The sequence below is a fragment of the Tasmannia lanceolata genome, unplaced genomic scaffold (assembly GCF_043159265.1).
Source record: "Tasmannia lanceolata isolate RefF3 unplaced genomic scaffold, GAP_Taslan_0.1 ptg000023l, whole genome shotgun sequence".
NCBI classification, from domain to species: Eukaryota; Viridiplantae; Streptophyta; class Magnoliopsida; order Canellales; family Winteraceae; genus Tasmannia; species Tasmannia lanceolata.
The window spans coordinates 4105791-4123726 of NW_027518700.1; the positions used below are offsets into that span (position 1 = coordinate 4105791).

Consider the following 17936-nt stretch of genomic DNA (forward strand, 5'->3'; position numbering starts at 1 on the left):
TTTGTATGTTTTGTCTGTGTAAAAAACATGATAATAGGATGGATATAACTCAAAACATGCTGTAATTATGAAGTTGAGCTAGTAGTATTTGATAAAAAGAAAGAGGTGCCCTTGCAAAATTGGGCCTAAAGGGCCGCCCACAGTGGCTACAAGTCACCAAAGTACATTATTTCTTCACTTGAGAGGAGCATACTTACCAAGTTCAGATTTAGGAATAGCTTGGCATGACAAATACTTACCAAGTTTGGGAAATAGATTTAAAACATCTACATTACATACATTAGTAATCTCTTTTTTGAAACAGAGAAGATAAATCCACTTTTATGATAGATGGTAACAGGCAATTTTTGGGTCCCACAAGGGGCTTGGACTGGAAATGTATGTAAAATCAAGACCTTTGATCTTGTAGAACATCATGGGGCAACCGTTAACCCTCATGGTCTTTTTTCCATGCTAAATATAAGATGTGAGCTTGGGAAATTAGACTTTAGACCCATCAATGGTTCTCTTTCCCTTGACCTTCTTGTACAACCTCGGATTCGTTGCGTCCACCAATTCATCGAACAGCTAGATCGCTTTCTTCGGATCCGGGACAAAAAACATGGCCAAAGAGACCCCTCTCCTTTTCTAAATTTGTCACTGTGCATCCTGGCTCTTGAAAATTCCATTGCTCATTATATGCAAAAACAAACACAATGTGATTGCTTCAGTAATGTGCGCTTGTTACGAGATCTGTGGTTCACCCATCATGGGTTTAAGTGATCGGGCTTGATGAATCTAACCATGGGTTAATCTTTTTTTTTCATAGGCACCATGGATTGATCTTGATCAGAGAGTTATGGAATTGGAACCAAAAAGTTGTGCCAATTATCTACTCTTAACATCTAATAATGTGTAATTCATAGCTAAACATAGAGGTTAAAAACTATATAAAACAACGGTCAATATTCAAACGAGAAAAAAAATGTACTATTGGATGTTAGGATTGCATGATTAGGGTGATTATCGGCCATAGGAGAGATCCAATGCAAGCCTATCAAATGGACGATTCAAATCAATCAAAGGCAGGACCCACTAAGTCTTAATAGTTACAATGAGATCATGCCCAACTGAACCAGCCCGCTTATTCTCTATGGTTTTCCCAACTTGGAAGGTGAAATGATGTGAGGTAAAAATGAGGGCATTTGATTGTCAAAGATTCAAGGAGAGCAAAGTGGAGTGAAGGTGTGTGTCTCTTTATCCAAATGAGGTAGCAGTCATTATCAAAAGTCGAACATATTTGTTCCATCAAAACTTGTATTTTTCACTCTACTGAGAAGGAAAGTGCAACAAGTAAAAATTAAGGCCTCCTGACTCCTTGTATTTTTCACTCTACTGAGAAGGAAAGTGCAACAAGTAAAAATTAACACCTCCTGGCTCCTGGGTCAACAATAAAAAGTATTGAATACACGAAGATGCAATCCCGTGTAAAGGGAAAATAAGATCAAAGTGAAGTTTAAGGCTTATTCAAAATACACACTATAAGTACCTGTATAGAAAACATTATTCAATCTCTTCAGTTAAATATGTAACGGTGGTCACAGCAGTCGTGAACTTTGGCGTGACAGTGGCAGTGACACCGGTGGTAGATGTAAACCGGTCAGCAGCACCGGACTTCCACTTGACACTGGTAGTAAGATGTCACCAAGTTTTTTTTCCTTACAGACAAGTAGAAAACTCGGTGCGCCAGAAATGAGGGCATGGCAAGGACAGACTTGGGTGAAAGAAGTGTCATGTGGCTAGGAGCAGGGACGGATGATAATGGACAACACATAACACAAATCTGATAAATAATACTCTCTAATACTTAATACAAAATATCTCTAATACTTAATATAAAATGTGGCCACCAACTATATAAGAAAAAACTTGAGAAATTAGACTTTAGCCCAATCGATGGTCCTCTTTCCTAGCGCATAGTTTTTCATGAAGACTTGAATGTACTCCTCCACCTTCACCTTCTTGTACAACCTCGGCTTCGTTGTATCCACCAATTCATCAGCCGGTGAGATCTCTGTCTTTGGATCCGGCGAAAAAAACATGGCCACAGATACCCTCTCCTTTTCTGAATTTGTCACTGCGCGATGCACTGGGCTTTTGAAATCTCCATTGCTCATTATCTGCAAAAATGCACACCCAATGTGATTGATTTTATTTTATTTTTTTGAGAAATGGTAACGAATTTTATTAAGAAACCAACATCTTACAAGAATACATTTGGATATGGGCGAGGGAGACAAGTTGTCACCCAACAGCATTCCATCCCATACAAGCGGTTCCTCTTTAAAGTAATCACCTTAATTGACCCTGTTTATAATGACATCCATATCAGATTTTGCGACCCCCTCTTTAGCCAAGGAGCCAGCCTCGCCATTGGCCGAGCAGGGACTGTGGATGAGAGAGGGAGAAATCCTCCGACAATGTGATTGATTTAGTAATCCGTGCTTGTTTCTCAATGTGTAGTTTGCCCGTCATGAGTGTAAGTGATTGGGCTCAATGAATCTAACCATAGCTTGGATTTTTCAAAAATTACCGGCATTTGATTGTCAAAAATTTAAGGAGAGTGAAGTAGGTATCATTATCAAAAGTGTAACATATTTTCCCCTTCAAAACTTGAATTTTTCTACTCTACTGAGAAGGGAACTGCAACAAGTAAAAATTGAGAGAGAATGAGATGGGTATGAAAAACATGAACAAAGAAAATATTTTATTATCAAGAGGGAATTGCTTTCCATAGTTTTCCACTCCATCTCATACTCCTCCCCCTCCCCCCCCCGGCTCAAGTCTCTCCCTCTCTCGAGGTTATGACAGTGTGAGAGACTCTCACTTGGCATTGACAGTAAGTGGTCTCCAAGTTTTCTTCTTTATCATACAAAAATGCATAAAAATTGGTGCATCAGAAACATATGTTGAACGAAGGACAGAGTTAGACCGCGGTAACTATCACGTGTTTAGAAGGGACATATGTGATGGACAACACTTATATGATAATTAATACTCTCTAATAAATACATTATATAAAATGTGGCCACCAGTAATATTAATTAGTTGTATTGGGCTTGTTCAATGAGATCTTGCTTGTTCAACAAAAAGTGACAGCTTACTTTTTCTCAAACAATGAATCTAGTAAGTTAGAGCTCGATTTGTACACATCTCCATGATTTTTTTTCATGGTTGCCAAACATATCATATGCATTAGATCATTCCTTAAAAACAGCACAGAATTACCTCCACTTGATCTCCCAAGTTGACAAGCAGAGCATGAGGAATGGCAGGAACGTTGACCCATTCGCCGTTTCTGAGTACCTCAAGACCATCTACTTCATTATCTTGCAAAAGAATGGTGATTCCTCCTCCATCAGAATGAGGTGAGACGCCGAGAACCAGATCGGGTTTTGAACAAGGTGGGTAATAGTTAAATCTGACATACATTGTAGCTTTTTCTCCGAATCGGTTCACAAAGTAGTTCTCCTCCAAATCAAGCAATTTCGCCATGGCCTTGAGGAGAAAATCACCCACTTCCTTCATCTTCGCAGAATATTCATGCAAGATTTCTCTGCAAAAGTGCAAAATTTTGTTACAAATCCATAAATTTTAGTTTGTTTTTTTTCTCTTTATGATAATGATAATAATTTATTAGCACAGTAAGAATGGATTAGAAGTGCACTTTGGGAGTAAAGATTGCCCCATATAAAAAGATCCCCTATAACCTGATTTGGCAAAATGGTCAGCCAAATCATTGGCACTTCTAGGTACAAGGGAAAAAGAAATAGAAACATATACACAGATCTTTTATCCCCTCCAATAGGTCAGCGAGTCTCCATGGGCCGACGTAAATCCCTTCTGCCCACAATACTGCCCACAATACTGCCCCAATACTGTATATGAAGAGTCACTTTCAACTTCCAAACTCCCCTCATCATGTTAATAAAGATAGACAATCCTTTGTGGAGAGCATGGTGTTAAAATTATAAATGATTGAATAACACCAACTCTAATAGCTTAAGCTTTTGGAGTAATTGGTTGTTTCACATGGTATCGGAGCAATGGTCCCAAGTTCAAAACTCCTTGATATTAAAAATTCACATGTAATAGCCAACCCAAAAGAGGGGCCAAATGTGCCAGGTGCCAACCCTAAAAAAAGAGGGGCCACATGTGAGAGGGAGTGTTGAAGTATAAAAGAATAAATAATGCCATCTCCAATAGCTAAAGCTTTTAGAGCGATTGGTTGTTTCACACGAACCCCGGCTTTAGTAGAATTAGTGATTCGAATAAGTCCAGCAAACAAGTAGAGGATGTTACCTAGAGAGTTCCTAAAAACACTTCCAAACTCAAAAAAAATTGAGTTTGATACTTTCTAGATTGAATTACCTGAAAGTACTAGGATTTTCCGGCCACCTATCGAGCTTCCTCTCCTCTTCCGGCGTTACTAACAGGTAAAGGCGATCATTCCAGTTAAGAATCTGATCTTCTGAGGAAACAATGTCATTGCCATAGGCTTCCATGCCATCCTCATGCCCACCTATACCTATTTTTGAGTACCTCTGTTTTTCCTCCATTGGAAGGTTGAAGAAATCCCTTGTTAGTTGACCCACTTCATCTAGAAGAGAGCTCGAAATTCCATGACCTATTGCCTGAAAAAAACACCCAAAACAGAGATGTTGAGCTATAAATGATTAGATAACATCAGCTCTAACAGCTTAAGGCCCTATTCGTTTAACATTATGCCAACTGATTGTGAGTCCACAACCAATTATTAGACTCAAAATCTAAAACGAACATGTCCTAGGCTTTTAGTAATTGGTTGTTTCACATGGTACGAGAGGAATTGCCTTTATGGTAGGTCATGGATTCAAAACTCAAATTTAGGCCCTGTTTGTTTTAGATTATGACAATAGATTGTGGAGTCCCCAACCGATTATTGGACCGAAAATTGCACAAAATTTGAGTCCGGTTGGAGACTCCACAATCGGTTGTCCGAAAATTGCACTAAACCCAACAACTCCTTTATATTAAAATCCACGTGCAGGGCCAACCCAAAAAAGAGGTCTCACACATGAGGGGGAAGTGTTGGAAGTATAAATGATTAAATAACATAACTCTAACAGCTTAAGCTTTCGGAGTAATGGATTCTTTCACAAGAGAAGCCTAAGATCTGTAAAGGAAAAACAAAACGGAAAAAAGCAATAACACAATCACCAACATGGGCTGGATGAAAAATTATACCACAAGAAGCAAAACCAAAATGAGAAATCTAATCAGAAAATGAATCTTCCACTAGCAACAATTGCATACTCATTGGGAAAAAAAGGAAAGTTGGATCTGACCTGAAAGAATCCCCATGTTTGGAGGGCTGTTCTTAGTCTTTCCATCTCTTCTTTCATTTCATCTTCTTGTGATGAAGAGAGGAGATGGAGATCTACAACAGGAATTGGAGACGGAGGTGGAGATGTTTTGATGGGTCTGTTGCTTTCTTTCTGAACATATTGTTTTGGGAGTTCCTTAAGGTTTTTGGCTATGTCTTGGACGCGCTTCGAAGCCATTGAATTTGCAGGTGGGTGTTTCTTCTTCGTCTATGGGACTAAGTTTCTTCACTAGAATTTGCCACTATTAATTCAATTGATAAGGTCTGGTGATGACGAGAGGTGGGAGACTTTATCTTTTGGTTTTACTAAAAAAGGAACAATTAATGGGGGACAACCATTAGGCAAAATTATTGACAGGACCCATGCTTTTCAAAAATAATCAACAAGGGACAAAAGAGGTCTTGTCAGTAAAAGCCGGATGAAAATGCTCAGCTTAATGAATGGCACCATTGGTTGCAGACCATAGGAGAAAATCAAATTCGTTGGGTGAGTCAATCATGTCCACAAATTATTACCAGTACTTGCCCGTACTCATTTGTCCATCTTATGGGTTTAGAAAAATCATCTTTCTATGCACCTTTGTGTTTTCCTTCCCAGATTATTGGAATTTTGTGTCCTCCTAAGGTCATTACACTACCTTGTTGTGAAGACCTTACTCCTGACCTCATTGCATCCATAGTAGCTGCTTGGAGAAACAAAATCGCGGAGAGGAGATCCGCTTTCATGTTTAAGCTCCGAAAGGGAGAGTTGAAGAGAGATTTGTTGGAAATTCGATTTCTCTCAGATCTCCAACACGTTTTGACCTTGTTTTTTCCTTCTTTCCTCTTCTTTTACTTTTCCTTTATCACATTTTTTCTATTTTTTACCCCACTAGTCATCTTCCTCATTGTTCAGCCATCATTGTTGCTGGCAAATCTTGAAAACTTGAATGTTGAGTTCTTACCATCTATCTTTTTGTATTTAGGTTTTTTTTTTTTTTTTTTTAGGGTTTTGCACTATTTTTCATTCCTCTATTTCTGATTTATCTTGTTTAGGGTTTAAGCGATTTGTATTTTAGGATGAGTTTTGGAGATAATGCATGAATGGCTTCATTCACTTTTTTAAAAGACAAGTGGTTGTATAAGAAAAAGTTCATGTAATACATGAATAGATGGCTACACATTTTTTTATTTACTTAATTTTATTTTTTTTGTAATACACAAATTGGGATGTAATACATGAAGCACATTTAAAGAAAACAACATCCATTTCTTTTGTTATTTCTATCATGAGCAGAATTGTAATGCGATTAGAAGAGTTGCTATAGGCAGGGGGTTTTGTAGCAGAAGGGGTTTATCAACTCTCTGGAAGGGGGTTAGTAACTCTCAAAAGTAGGGTTACCAATTTTCGAATGGGCTTATCAAGTGCTTGAAAATTGGCCGAGGGTACTGGAGTTTTGGAAGGGGGATTTCAAGTCTCTAGGATTGCGGTTATCTAGTATAAAAATGGGGTTACCAATTTTCGAATGGGGTGATCAAGTCCCTGAAAATTGGCCAAAGGTACTAGAGTTTTGGAAGGGGGTTTTCAAGTCTCTGGGATTGGGGTTATCTAGTATAAAAAAATGGAGTTATCAATTTCTGAATGGGCTTATCAAGTCCTTGAAAATTGGCCGAGGGTACTGGAGTTTTGGAAGAGGGTTTTCAAGTCTCTGGGATTGGGGTTACCAATTTCCGAATGGGCTTATCAAGTCTCTGAAAATTGGCGGAGGGTATTAGAGTTTTGGAAGGGGGTTTTCAAGTATTTGGGATTGGGGTTATCTAGTATCAAAATGGAGTTACCAATTTACGAATGGGCTTATCAAGTCCCTTAAAATTGCCCAAGGGTACTGGAGTTTTGGAAGGGGGTTTTCGAAGTCTCTGGGGTTGGGGTTATCCAGTATCAAAATGGGGTTACCAAATTCCGAATGGGCTTATCAAGTCCCTTATGAACACGTTTTTACTTCCTGTTTTTTTTCACTTGTTCATTTTCACATTTTTTTCTTTCTACCCTACGATTCATCTTCCTCATTCTCCATTGAAAGGGAGAAGGAGAAATGCAAAATGCTAAAACAAATGAAAAACAAAACCTAGATATTGAGAGATAGATGGGAATGAACTCACGTTTCAAATTTTTGAGTTTTCAATGGTTGCTAAATGATGAAGAAGATGATTGGTAAGGTAAAAAAACAAAGTTGAAAATGAAAAAGTAAAAAAAAAAAGAGGGAAAGAAGAGAGAAGATGGAAAAGTGGAAAAGCAAAACGTGTTGCTTAAGAAAAGGGCATTTTCGTCCAGCTTTTAATGACAAGACCTCTTTTTTCCCTCGTTGATAATTTCTGAAAAGCATGGGTCCTGTTGATAATTCCACCTAAATTTTGTCCCCCATTGGTAATTGATCCCTAAAAAAATTTAGTCAAAGAAGATGTGCTCATTCTTATCTGCTCGCCACTAGATTAGAATGCAGTCCTTTTGGTTTCGAGCCACATCTGATTTTGGGTGCACCCCTACCAAATCTAAGGCTCCCTTTGGTTGGGAGTATTTACCTCGTCGAATAGTGGTAAATAGTGTTTGGTTGTCAACATACTAGAGTTGTGGTAAGGAGTGTGATTACTAATATATATATATATATATATATATATATATATATATATATATATATATATATATATATAGAGAGAGAGAGAGAGAGAGAGAGAGAGACTATTTCAAGCTATGTGTGGCAACAAGAAATTATTTTTCATGATAAATTAGTTTCTGCTAGTGCCGGGAGAGGGGGTATGGGAGAAGGAAAGACTTGAGAGGGGACAATTGAGTGGAGGGTGAGGAGTGTCTTAAAAACCAAGAAAAAGTTGATCATATTTTGAGTGGAGTTATTTGTTTCCTATTTTTTCAAGCTTTTCTCACACTCTCTTCACTTTGTCCCTCTCAGATCTATCGCTCTCCTACCTCTCAAGAAAAAATTAGGGTAGCTAAATGTTGCACCCGGAATTGGTAACAGATAAGGCAGTGACGTAAGAGTTGACTTGGCGAATCCCGATTGCTGAACTGATTGAGAGGCAATGACCTGCACAGTGACACACGAGGTCAGAAGGCCAACCCGGAGTCCTTACTCCGGACGGGCATTTCGACACTCAAGTCAGTGATGGGTTCAACTGAACTGTCAAAGCAATGAACAATGATTTCTTGGGATTCGAGTCCTTTACCTTGTCTTTATGAGGGCTATTTATAGTGAGACTTTGAGTGTTAGTTTGCATATCCTTTTGGGACAAGCGTTGTCCTTTTATTGGATCAAATTATGCCCATGTTTCTTTACCCTTGGACAGGTGTTGGCCCATGGTTGGGTGAGGTGAATAAATTATTCCCTCTTTGGTTTGGTGCAATGACCGTGATACCCTTTAGGAAATGAGGGCTTTAGGGGTTTGCCCTAGTGCCACGTGTCGTATGACGCTTGGGGTTGTTCCGCATACCCCATCACCAAACATGCCTTATTTGTGGTTTTTAGCTTAAATTTTATTAGGATACAAGGGTAATGTGCATCCACAGACAAGTAGTGATTGACCAAGAGAAGACAATTGCTGGTAGTTGACCTAGATTTCAATGCTAAATTGGCAACCGAACAAGGGTTTTTGTTGACGTGGCACTAGAATGCTGAACAAAACTAGGGCTAGCAACGGGGCGGGGTGGGGCCGGATGTTGCATTCTCTGTCCTGCCGCCGTCCCGTCCCTGCCCCGCCCACTAAAAGGCAAAGGCCAAAGGGCAGATTTGGAATTTTAATAGTATAAATTTTTTTGATAATAAAAATTATGTACTAATAATGGTATAATGCAAGGTATTGAATTGGGCGGGGCAGGGCCATCCCCGTCCCCTTTCCGGAGAATTTTTTAAATCTCGTCCCCGCACAAGTCAGGGAATCCCCGATTTTACGGGTGAAATTGCCACTTTTGTGCACACAGATGAGTGAGGAGAGAATGCCAAAGTGAGGTGGCATATCTTGACTGGTTAACATTTTTGGGTCCCACATAAATAACCTCCAAAGAAGAGGCACTAGGCAGTAGGCAGAGCACAATCGGGATCCATGCTAACAGTCAATTTTTGGGGTCCTAGTGGAAAATGTATGTGCAATTGAGACCTTTGCTCCTGTGGAATATCATGAGGCGACCAACATGGTCTTGGTCCCATGCAGAACCCAAAACGAGGCTTGATGGATGAAGAACTTAGGATCATTCATGTTCTTAATAGCATTTGGCTGGACGTATAATCACGGAGCATTTTCCATAATCATTGCTCGGATCAATGGATCAAACTTTGTACGTATGACATAAGCGCCCCCACAAAAGTGGCTTGCAGTTACTATCTATGCGGTCATTGCTCTATTACAAATATACCACCATGGTTTGATGGATGCGTTTTTTATGATAAGAAATGCCCACATTTTTTTTTTTTTGATAAAATTACAAATATATCTTTACTTTGTATAGTTTACAATATTAGAAAATTGTTTGATTTCGACTTTCGGATTTCGGTGACCGGGTAAAAACCGAAACGGTCATTTATTTCGACCGAAATTTCAGAATTTCGGTCGAAGTTTCGGTTTTTCCTAAATTTGACCCAAAACCGAAATTACCGAAATTTAATATTGAATAAAATATTAGTTTCGGGTTCGGTACTAGATTTAGACCGAAATTTTGAAATTGCGGTCGAAATTTTGAAATTGCAAGGTCCGAAACCGGTACCGAAACCGAAATTTTAAACCTTGTTTGTAACAACCATGACACAAGTGTGTCTTCAAATGATTTTTAAAAGTTTTTGTAAAATTATTGCAGAGTGATAGTAGAGTCAGAAAATGGCGATGATAAATTCTCTTTGTAGAACATCATGAGGTGCAGTCTTAGTCCCTTACTGAAAGGGCGTGCTATGAGAAAGTAAGATAAAAAGAACTACAAAAAATCGACGGTTTAGCTTTTGTCGGCGAAATCATAAAAATCACTTTATAGATCAAGAACCTAGGATCATTCAATAAAGGACTTCTCAGTGGCTTGCACAGACTTGTGTGGGGCCCAGAGAGTGTTGCTTGCAAGCATAACAACCACACGATTTTAGCAATCTCCGAAAAAGAGAGCTGACATGAGGATTACCATTTTTTTTAAGAAATGCACTCAATGCCCACGATGATATCAAGGTTTTAAATTTTGGTTCCGGCTATAATTTCGGTCCTCAGCGAAACCAAATTTCAGCCAAAGTCCTGAAGTTTCGGTCAAAATTCGGTAGAAGATAATGAAATGACGGATTTTTCTCTCGCAACCAAAAATCTGTAAAGAAACTTTTTTTTTTTTTTTTTATCGAAATATCAACTGAAATTGACGAAATTTCTAAAATTTCGACGGAAAATTTGTTACGCTTCAGGGATTTCAGTTTCGGAACGTTTTAGTTTCGGTGTTGATTGAATGTTTCAATTTCGGATTTCGGTCGAAATTTAAAACCTTGGAATGCTATCAGTCTATCACCATTCAATAAGAAAAGTGTGAAAAAAGTGATTAGTGCCATTATCAAAATGTTATAGTGTGTTTATAAGTCCCTTTCCAAAAAAAAGGCATAATTCCATTTACACCTCCTCTAGTCACATACATTTCTACCCCTGTGATTCTAAACTACACCTCATGTGGTTCCATTGAGTTTTTATAACTAGACGGACCAGACGGCGAGGTGGATATAACAAAAATGCCCTCGTTTTCCCCAACTGAAAATTAGGGTTTTCAGACTTGAAAACTAAAAATTAGGGTTTGATTTAAATCCTTATTTATTTATCAACATAAACCCTCAATTTAGGAGTTTTATTTGCCTTCATTCACACCATTATCATGATTTGCACATAAACCCTAATATATTAGGGCTTTTTAAATTATTTTTATCAATGTTTTTTTCTTAAAATGTGGGTTTGATGTAGCGATGGGGTTCATTGTCTGTGGTGGAGGCGATGGCGGTGGCTGTGGCCGGAGGTGCGACGGCAGAGGTGGAAAATGGCGTAACCCTAATCACTCTGCAAATGAGGGTGTTTCTATCCTTAAAATATTAACCACGGTTAGTTTCACTCGTTCCGTTAGGTTAAACTGACGGACCGTTGACGGAGGAGGTGTATTCGTCACGTTTAGAACCAGGGGTAGAAGTGTATGTGTAAGAAGAAACTAGAGGGGGGTGTAAATGTAAGTTTCCCCAAAAAAACAATTGAGATCGTAAGAAGCATTTCAACACGCCACGTGACCGGTGAATTGAAGTGGGACACGTAAAACACATAACCTGGCCGTTTGTCGCGTGGCTCGCTTCAGTCCTTTCAAAACCTCCTCTCGTTTACTTTCGCGCTCCTACCGATAAAATTATTCCTCCTCTCTTCTTCTTCTTCTGCTATTACTGATTACTAATGGCAACGAATTTGGCTCTGAGATCAGAGCGATGGTCTGTTTTTCCACATCCTATAAATCCTCACTCCACCTCTTCTTCTTCATCTTCTTCTTTCGACTCGCCTTATCACTTACATCTCTTTCCTAACAGACGACGCTCTAGAATTAGGGTTTTTTCAAGTAGCAAAGAGGAAAAAGGAGAGGTCTCTGCAGAGAACAAAAGGAGTGGAGTTCTTACCAGTCTTCAAATCAATGGTGAAGAGAAGGATCCGATTCTGGATGAACAAAGGGGAATTGATGGAATCGGAATCAGATATGAAGATGAATTTAATTGGAAATGGCCTCCTTGGGAGCATCTTCCTATACGTTATAAGCTCATCGGAACCACTTCTTTAGCATTTGTTATCTGTAACATGGATAAGGTACTGATTGTAATTTTGCCTCTTTCTATGGTCAAATAAATAGCTTAGATTAGATATGATTTTTCATATGAAATTCAACTAATAAATTGGGCGATGCCATTTTCAGAAATTATATGATGGGTGGCCGTATGAACCCGTATTTTTCAAAAACTACTGTACGGCCCATTCCATAGGATGATCCAAACCGTTCATTTGTTGGGCCACAACCTCAAAAATCATTTCCATAGGATGATCCTAACCTTTCGGTCTATTGAACTTTGCATGATGTGCAGTCTCTCTATCCTATGGAAATGATTTTTGAGGCACAACCTATTTATTTTGTGGCTCAACTAATGGACGGTTTGGATCATCCTATGAAGTGGGACGTACCGTACTTTTGAAAAATATGGGGGTTTACACGGCCACCCATCATATAATTTCTCTCTGTTTTTTTTTTTGGTTTGTTCTTCTTCTACTATGGCTGTGTAAACTTTGGTTTTCACAATTGGGGAAATCCGTCTTTCTCTTTAGTTGTGGGTGCACATGTGTTTGTGAATGGTTAAATTAAGTAGGAAGTTTAAGCTCTCTTTCATAGCTTTGGCTGCTTGGAAGAAATTGATTTATTAGCTTGTGAATTTTTTGCTTTATGTTTGACAGGTAAACTTGAGTATTGCTATCATTCCCATGTCACATCAGTTTGGGTGGAATTCATCAATGGCTGGATTGGTTCAATCATCTTTCTTCTGGGGATACGCATTGAGTCAATTGCCTGGTGGGTGGCTTGCAAAAGCATTTGGTGGAAGGTTAGTTTTCAACAGCACAGCTATATATGTTTAGCATCTAATTCGGAATTTGAACTATAATTACCATGTTTCTTATATGTTTAGCATCTAAACTTGTCCTATATTTTATTATTATTTAAACTTATCTACACACCTGCAACACACACCAGTCTGAGCCAAGTGAGTAGATGCATAGGAGTTATTGAAAAGAAGAAGACCTCTGATCGACTGACACCGCCATGTCCTCTGAAGTGAATTTGTAGATTTCTAGTGAGGATGCCCATGTTCTATTTAGTGATGGCCATAGTTTTAAATGTCCATCGAAACTGACACAAAACAACTAGAATGTTTCCGTTTCCATCCCCACTGAAACGCCTACCGAAATCGAAACACACAATGAAACCAGAAAGGCAACCGTATTAGTGATATACCATATCAATGTGCTAGTTATATTTATATGAATAGCATGTGTGAAATGTGGTATGTACTTGATTATCAAACATATGAGACAATACACGACGGTAGTTGTTTGATATTGTTAAACCATTTTGGACGGATCTCTTGCTTATGTAATGGTTTTTACATGTGTGCTTGTGCTTATTCTAGCATTTCTTGAAGTTTCATGTTAAAATTCTATCATTTGCATATGTTTTCATACATTTCCGTGAGTTTAGAGGATTTATAACGAAATTTGTAACAAAAAACGAAACGTTTCCGTTTCCATGGCGATCAAATTGAAATTCGAACTGAAATTTGAAACCTTGGTGATGGCATCAATCGGGTTTCTAGGCCTCACGATCTCCTTCATGCATGATGTCAAAGCATGCTAAACAATTGTGATTTGCATCTTGTGAGATATGCTTCCACATAATTTTAACTATCTGAAGAAACTCATATCATCAAAGCCCATTACATTGTAGCGGATCCTTCTGCTTGAACAAACTACACACAAGATGTGGAACAATTGAGAATGTGCCAAATAGAACAAGTTACAAAAAAGAAAACTGCTTTTGGGCTAATGATTGGAAGTTTCAAACCGTAAGTTATTCTTCATTAAGGAACTGGGCTCAGAAAACAAATGTAAACAAAACTAGGGCTAAATCTATTGATCTGATCACAAGCTTCAATGATTTATTTTCAGTGACAAAGGGATGGTCTTGGAGAATAGAAAACAAAAGAATGACCAGTACACAAAACTTTGGATGATATCTGAAACCTTTCTTCAAATTGGAAACAATGGCATTTGTTCAAGGCACTAACACCAGCGAGCAGCAATTCACAAGCCGACACCATCGGTTAGCTAGATCAAATGCTTATGGCAAGACTAGTTCTAAGCCAACATTTATTAATGGAGGTTCCATCTGATGACCGGTTGGATTCTCCGAAGGGCCTCTCTCAAACAGAGGTTTCTTTGGCAGGAATCCAGACTGACTGTTTGTTAGATCATCTTCAAAGAATCTATCTTTTCCTCCTTTCTTTTTCCTATCGATCTCCTGCTTGCTTGTTCTTCCTCTATCTTCTCTTCTTCTCTCGAGATATGAGAAGATCTCAACTGTCGTGCCTCGACTTTCGTGTAGTCAGGGGTGTAAACGAGCCGAGCCGAGCCGAGCTTGGCCAGGCTCGTGAGCCTTACCGAGCTCGGGTTATATTATGTTCACACCCCTCATCTTCCCTGGACAGCCCTACTAGTGTAATTTGACTACTTTTTTTACACTATGGGGGGTGGTCCTAGTAACAAATGGGGTTCCAAAAATGAAGTGACATATTTTGCCCCCCCCCCTGTCACTCCCTGGACAACCCTTTTAATGTATAAATTAATATGAGAATAGAGTTCCTAAGGTGTCACCTCATATAGCTTATATGAGGTGGCGCTTAAAAACATAAGGGGCCCACTTTGTTTGGGGTAATCCAAACCACTCATTTGAAAGGCCCTTAGATGGATATGGTGCCTACAAAAAATCAGGTCCATAGGATCATCCTAACCCTTCGATTTATGGAGGTAAAAAATGGGCATATTTATGGAGGTTTATACCCATCCATTTCAACCTGCACAAATGGAAGGGTTAGGATGATCCAATGAAGTTGATTTTTTGGGCACACCCTATCTATGTGAGGGCCTATCAAATGAATGCTTTAGATCATCCAAACAAAGTGGGCCCCTTTTGTTTTTAAGCGCCACCTCATATAAGCTATATGAGGTGACACCTTAGGAACTCTATTCTCAATTAATATATAATATATATATTTAAATATATTAAATTATTAACGAGCCTTAACGAGCCTGGCCTAAATTAGGCTCGGCTTGTTAAGCTTAACGAGCATGGTGAGCCGGCTCGGCTCGGCTCGTTAAGGATTCGAGCCGAGCTCGAGCTCGAGCGAGCCTCCGAGCCCGAGCCAAAATTGACACCCTTACGTGTAGCTATAATAGAGCTTAGGTCAACAAAAAGTATTAAAATATGAAATATTCAAAAGTACATCTGGTTTCCCAGGTGCTCCAGAGATATGTGGCTGCCCCAATTTTAAATAGAGGAAGCTGCTTCGCAGGGGTTGTGCAGTCACTTAGGGCATGTTTAGCAAACATGAAAAAAAATTCACTAAATCTTCCTTGACCCAACCATGAGAGAGGGAGGGAGGGAGGCTGTCCAGCCCCATCTCATGGTCTCCTCACTTTCACCCTCCCTCTCACTGTGTCTCCCTCTCTTACCCTCTTGGCCCTTTCCCATAACTGAGTAAAGGAAGATTCCATGAGTTTTTTTTCATGGTTGCCAAACATGGCCCCTTTCTAACAAGTTATATTATCAATTTGGGTGGGCTTTTTAACCCAAACAAATGACACTAGTTAACTACATTGATCAGGTTCTGATTTTTTATGACAAAAAGAAGAAGAAGCCATGACTAGGCCCATATTTTGTCTCGTTCGAATCACATTATCATGCCAAAACTCGGTGAAATTTTATAATTCTGGGTATCTTTTGCATAATATTGACCTGTAAAAATTAAAAGCTAGTTAACTCGGACGAATCTTTTGTTGATTCAGGTGGGTCATGAATTGACCAAGTTTTCCAACCTTCTGTGACGATTAAGAAAGTGAGAAAGGGAAACGCTATTTTTATCAATTGCTTTTGATTTTGTGTGCCCGAAAATGGAAATGCCCTCTTTCTTCAACTCAAAGTACCCAAAAGAGTGGAAGTGAACAGATCTTTTTTGTTGCCAATGTGTCACTCGTCATAGAAACCATTTGGCAGTTGTGATTTGGCCTATTAATGTTCACCGTGGATGATTCATGTCCAACTTCGTAACATGTCCTGATATGTGATCAAGTCATCCTAGTCCTTTTGATTGTCTAAAATCCTTAATCACATGGATATGCTGTCTTGGTTTTTTAGAGTTGCTGTAGATTTTCAGATTGGATATGCGGGAGAATAGTGGAGATTCTAGGAACCTGCATATCTACTGTTTGGCTGCGCTTATAATATAGCATTGGGGATCCCACCTACCGCTATTTTTCACTTATTCCCATAAAAATGTACAGCAATTCCATAATTGCACTCACTTCCAGCTTAGGTGGTGGTGGGGATTTTTTATTCCTTCCTTCTTATTGATTGTAATACATTTGAATTCAGAACCACTTGAACTAGGTTCATTGTTCCTGTTTTTCAAATTTGCTTCTTTTTCGTCATTTATCTATTTGTCTTAATACATGCTTCACTTAACGAAACTTTCCCATTTCTTATCTTTAAACTCCAATTTGTAGCATGATACTTCTTATGTTTATTAGCTGTTTTCTTGTTAGCGCAGGAAAGTCCTTGAGATTGGAGTCTTGGCGTGGTCTTTGGCCACAATATGTGTTCCTTTTGCTGCTGGGTATATGCCTGGACTGGTTTTGTCGAGGATTCTGGTATGTTGATCTTTTGTAGAACTATGTATTTTCCCTACGTCTCAATGGTGTTTATAGTACTGTCATGCCATGAACTGTAAGCATCATCTGTTGCTCATCAATACAATGTTCTTAGTTTATGCTGGATTGCTAGTTTGTACACCATTGTAATAATTGTTTATTGAACTAAGGTGTGATATTCATGTCAGTTATGTTTGAAAATTGGGGAATTGTACCTTTATGTCCTCGCTCTTGTGTTCTTCCCCTCATTTTTAATACAAATTACACATAAAAATAAAAAAATGGTGCTTTTCTCTTATGCCTTATTTTCTCTCTTTGGTTCATTTTATGGTGCTTTTCTTCTATAGCACGTCATATTTTATGCAAGGTTTTACCCGCCTCACTGAGCATATTTAATCTGTGTTAATTTTCAGGTTGGAATAGGAGAAGGTGTTTCCCCTTCCGCTGCAACTGACCTTATTGCCAGGCAAGATATTAGGAATTCCATGCAATTTAGCAAGCCTATTCATTTTACCAAAAATCTCAAGGGGATTTTGTAGAAGGTCTCTCTCCTTTGTTTGCAGTTATCATTAATCATTTACTAGTCATTAGAAACTTTCCTAACTATCCCACGCTCAACAAATGTCGTTTTTTAAATATATATCTCATAAAAAATAACTACCCTCTCCATATGTCATATTCTTATCTGGGGTGTATATGGTCCTGTTAATTTTGTGGTTCTATGTATTCCAATTTCCAATTGCATATTCATGCCAACTTGACTTGTGTTTGTCTCTCCGAAAACTTAGGTCTACAACTACATCTTATATGAATATTCCTTAATTGGTACAACCCCTCTATTGTAAATCTGTAATTTTCGATTTAATCCGAACCGGGTGCTAACCCAAGCGCACCCGATACGTACCCAAACCCCCAAACTGGATTTTCATTTTGTTTGTTGTTTGGGTGTGTACCCGGTACGCACCCAAAGAGTACCCAAGCGCACCCGCATCTGATACACACCCGATACGGGTGCGTGGGCCTCCGGAGAGTACCCGTG

General features: G+C 38.8%; 2 protein-coding genes across 2 annotated transcripts in view; one reads left to right on the forward strand and one right to left on the reverse strand.

Moving 5' to 3' along the window:
• Positions 1 to 1424: 1424 nt before the first annotated feature.
• On the reverse strand, positions 1425 to 5678 carry LOC143856190 (protein LATERAL BRANCHING OXIDOREDUCTASE 1-like). Its single transcript, XM_077366311.1, has 4 exons — positions 5367 to 5678; positions 4411 to 4673; positions 3268 to 3595; positions 1425 to 2159 (listed from the first exon to the last, which is right to left on the reverse strand). Exons 1-4 carry the CDS (start codon positions 5580 to 5582, stop codon positions 1917 to 1919), a joined length of 1050 nt encoding a protein of 349 aa, XP_077222426.1. The 5' UTR covers positions 5583 to 5678; the 3' UTR covers positions 1425 to 1916.
• A 6055-nt stretch (positions 5679 to 11733) lies between these two features.
• PHT4;5 (phosphate transporter 4;5) overlaps positions 11734 to 17936 on the forward strand; it is a 34589-nt gene continuing 28386 nt past the window's right edge. Inside the window, exons 1-4 of the mRNA XM_077366128.1 lie at positions 11734 to 12238; positions 12875 to 13020; positions 16798 to 16897; positions 17311 to 17363. Coding sequence (XP_077222243.1) covers positions 11837 to 12238; positions 12875 to 13020; positions 16798 to 16897; positions 17311 to 17363 — 701 coding nt within the window. The 5' untranslated portion in view covers positions 11734 to 11836. The remainder of the gene's footprint in view (positions 12239 to 12874; positions 13021 to 16797; positions 16898 to 17310; positions 17364 to 17936) is intronic.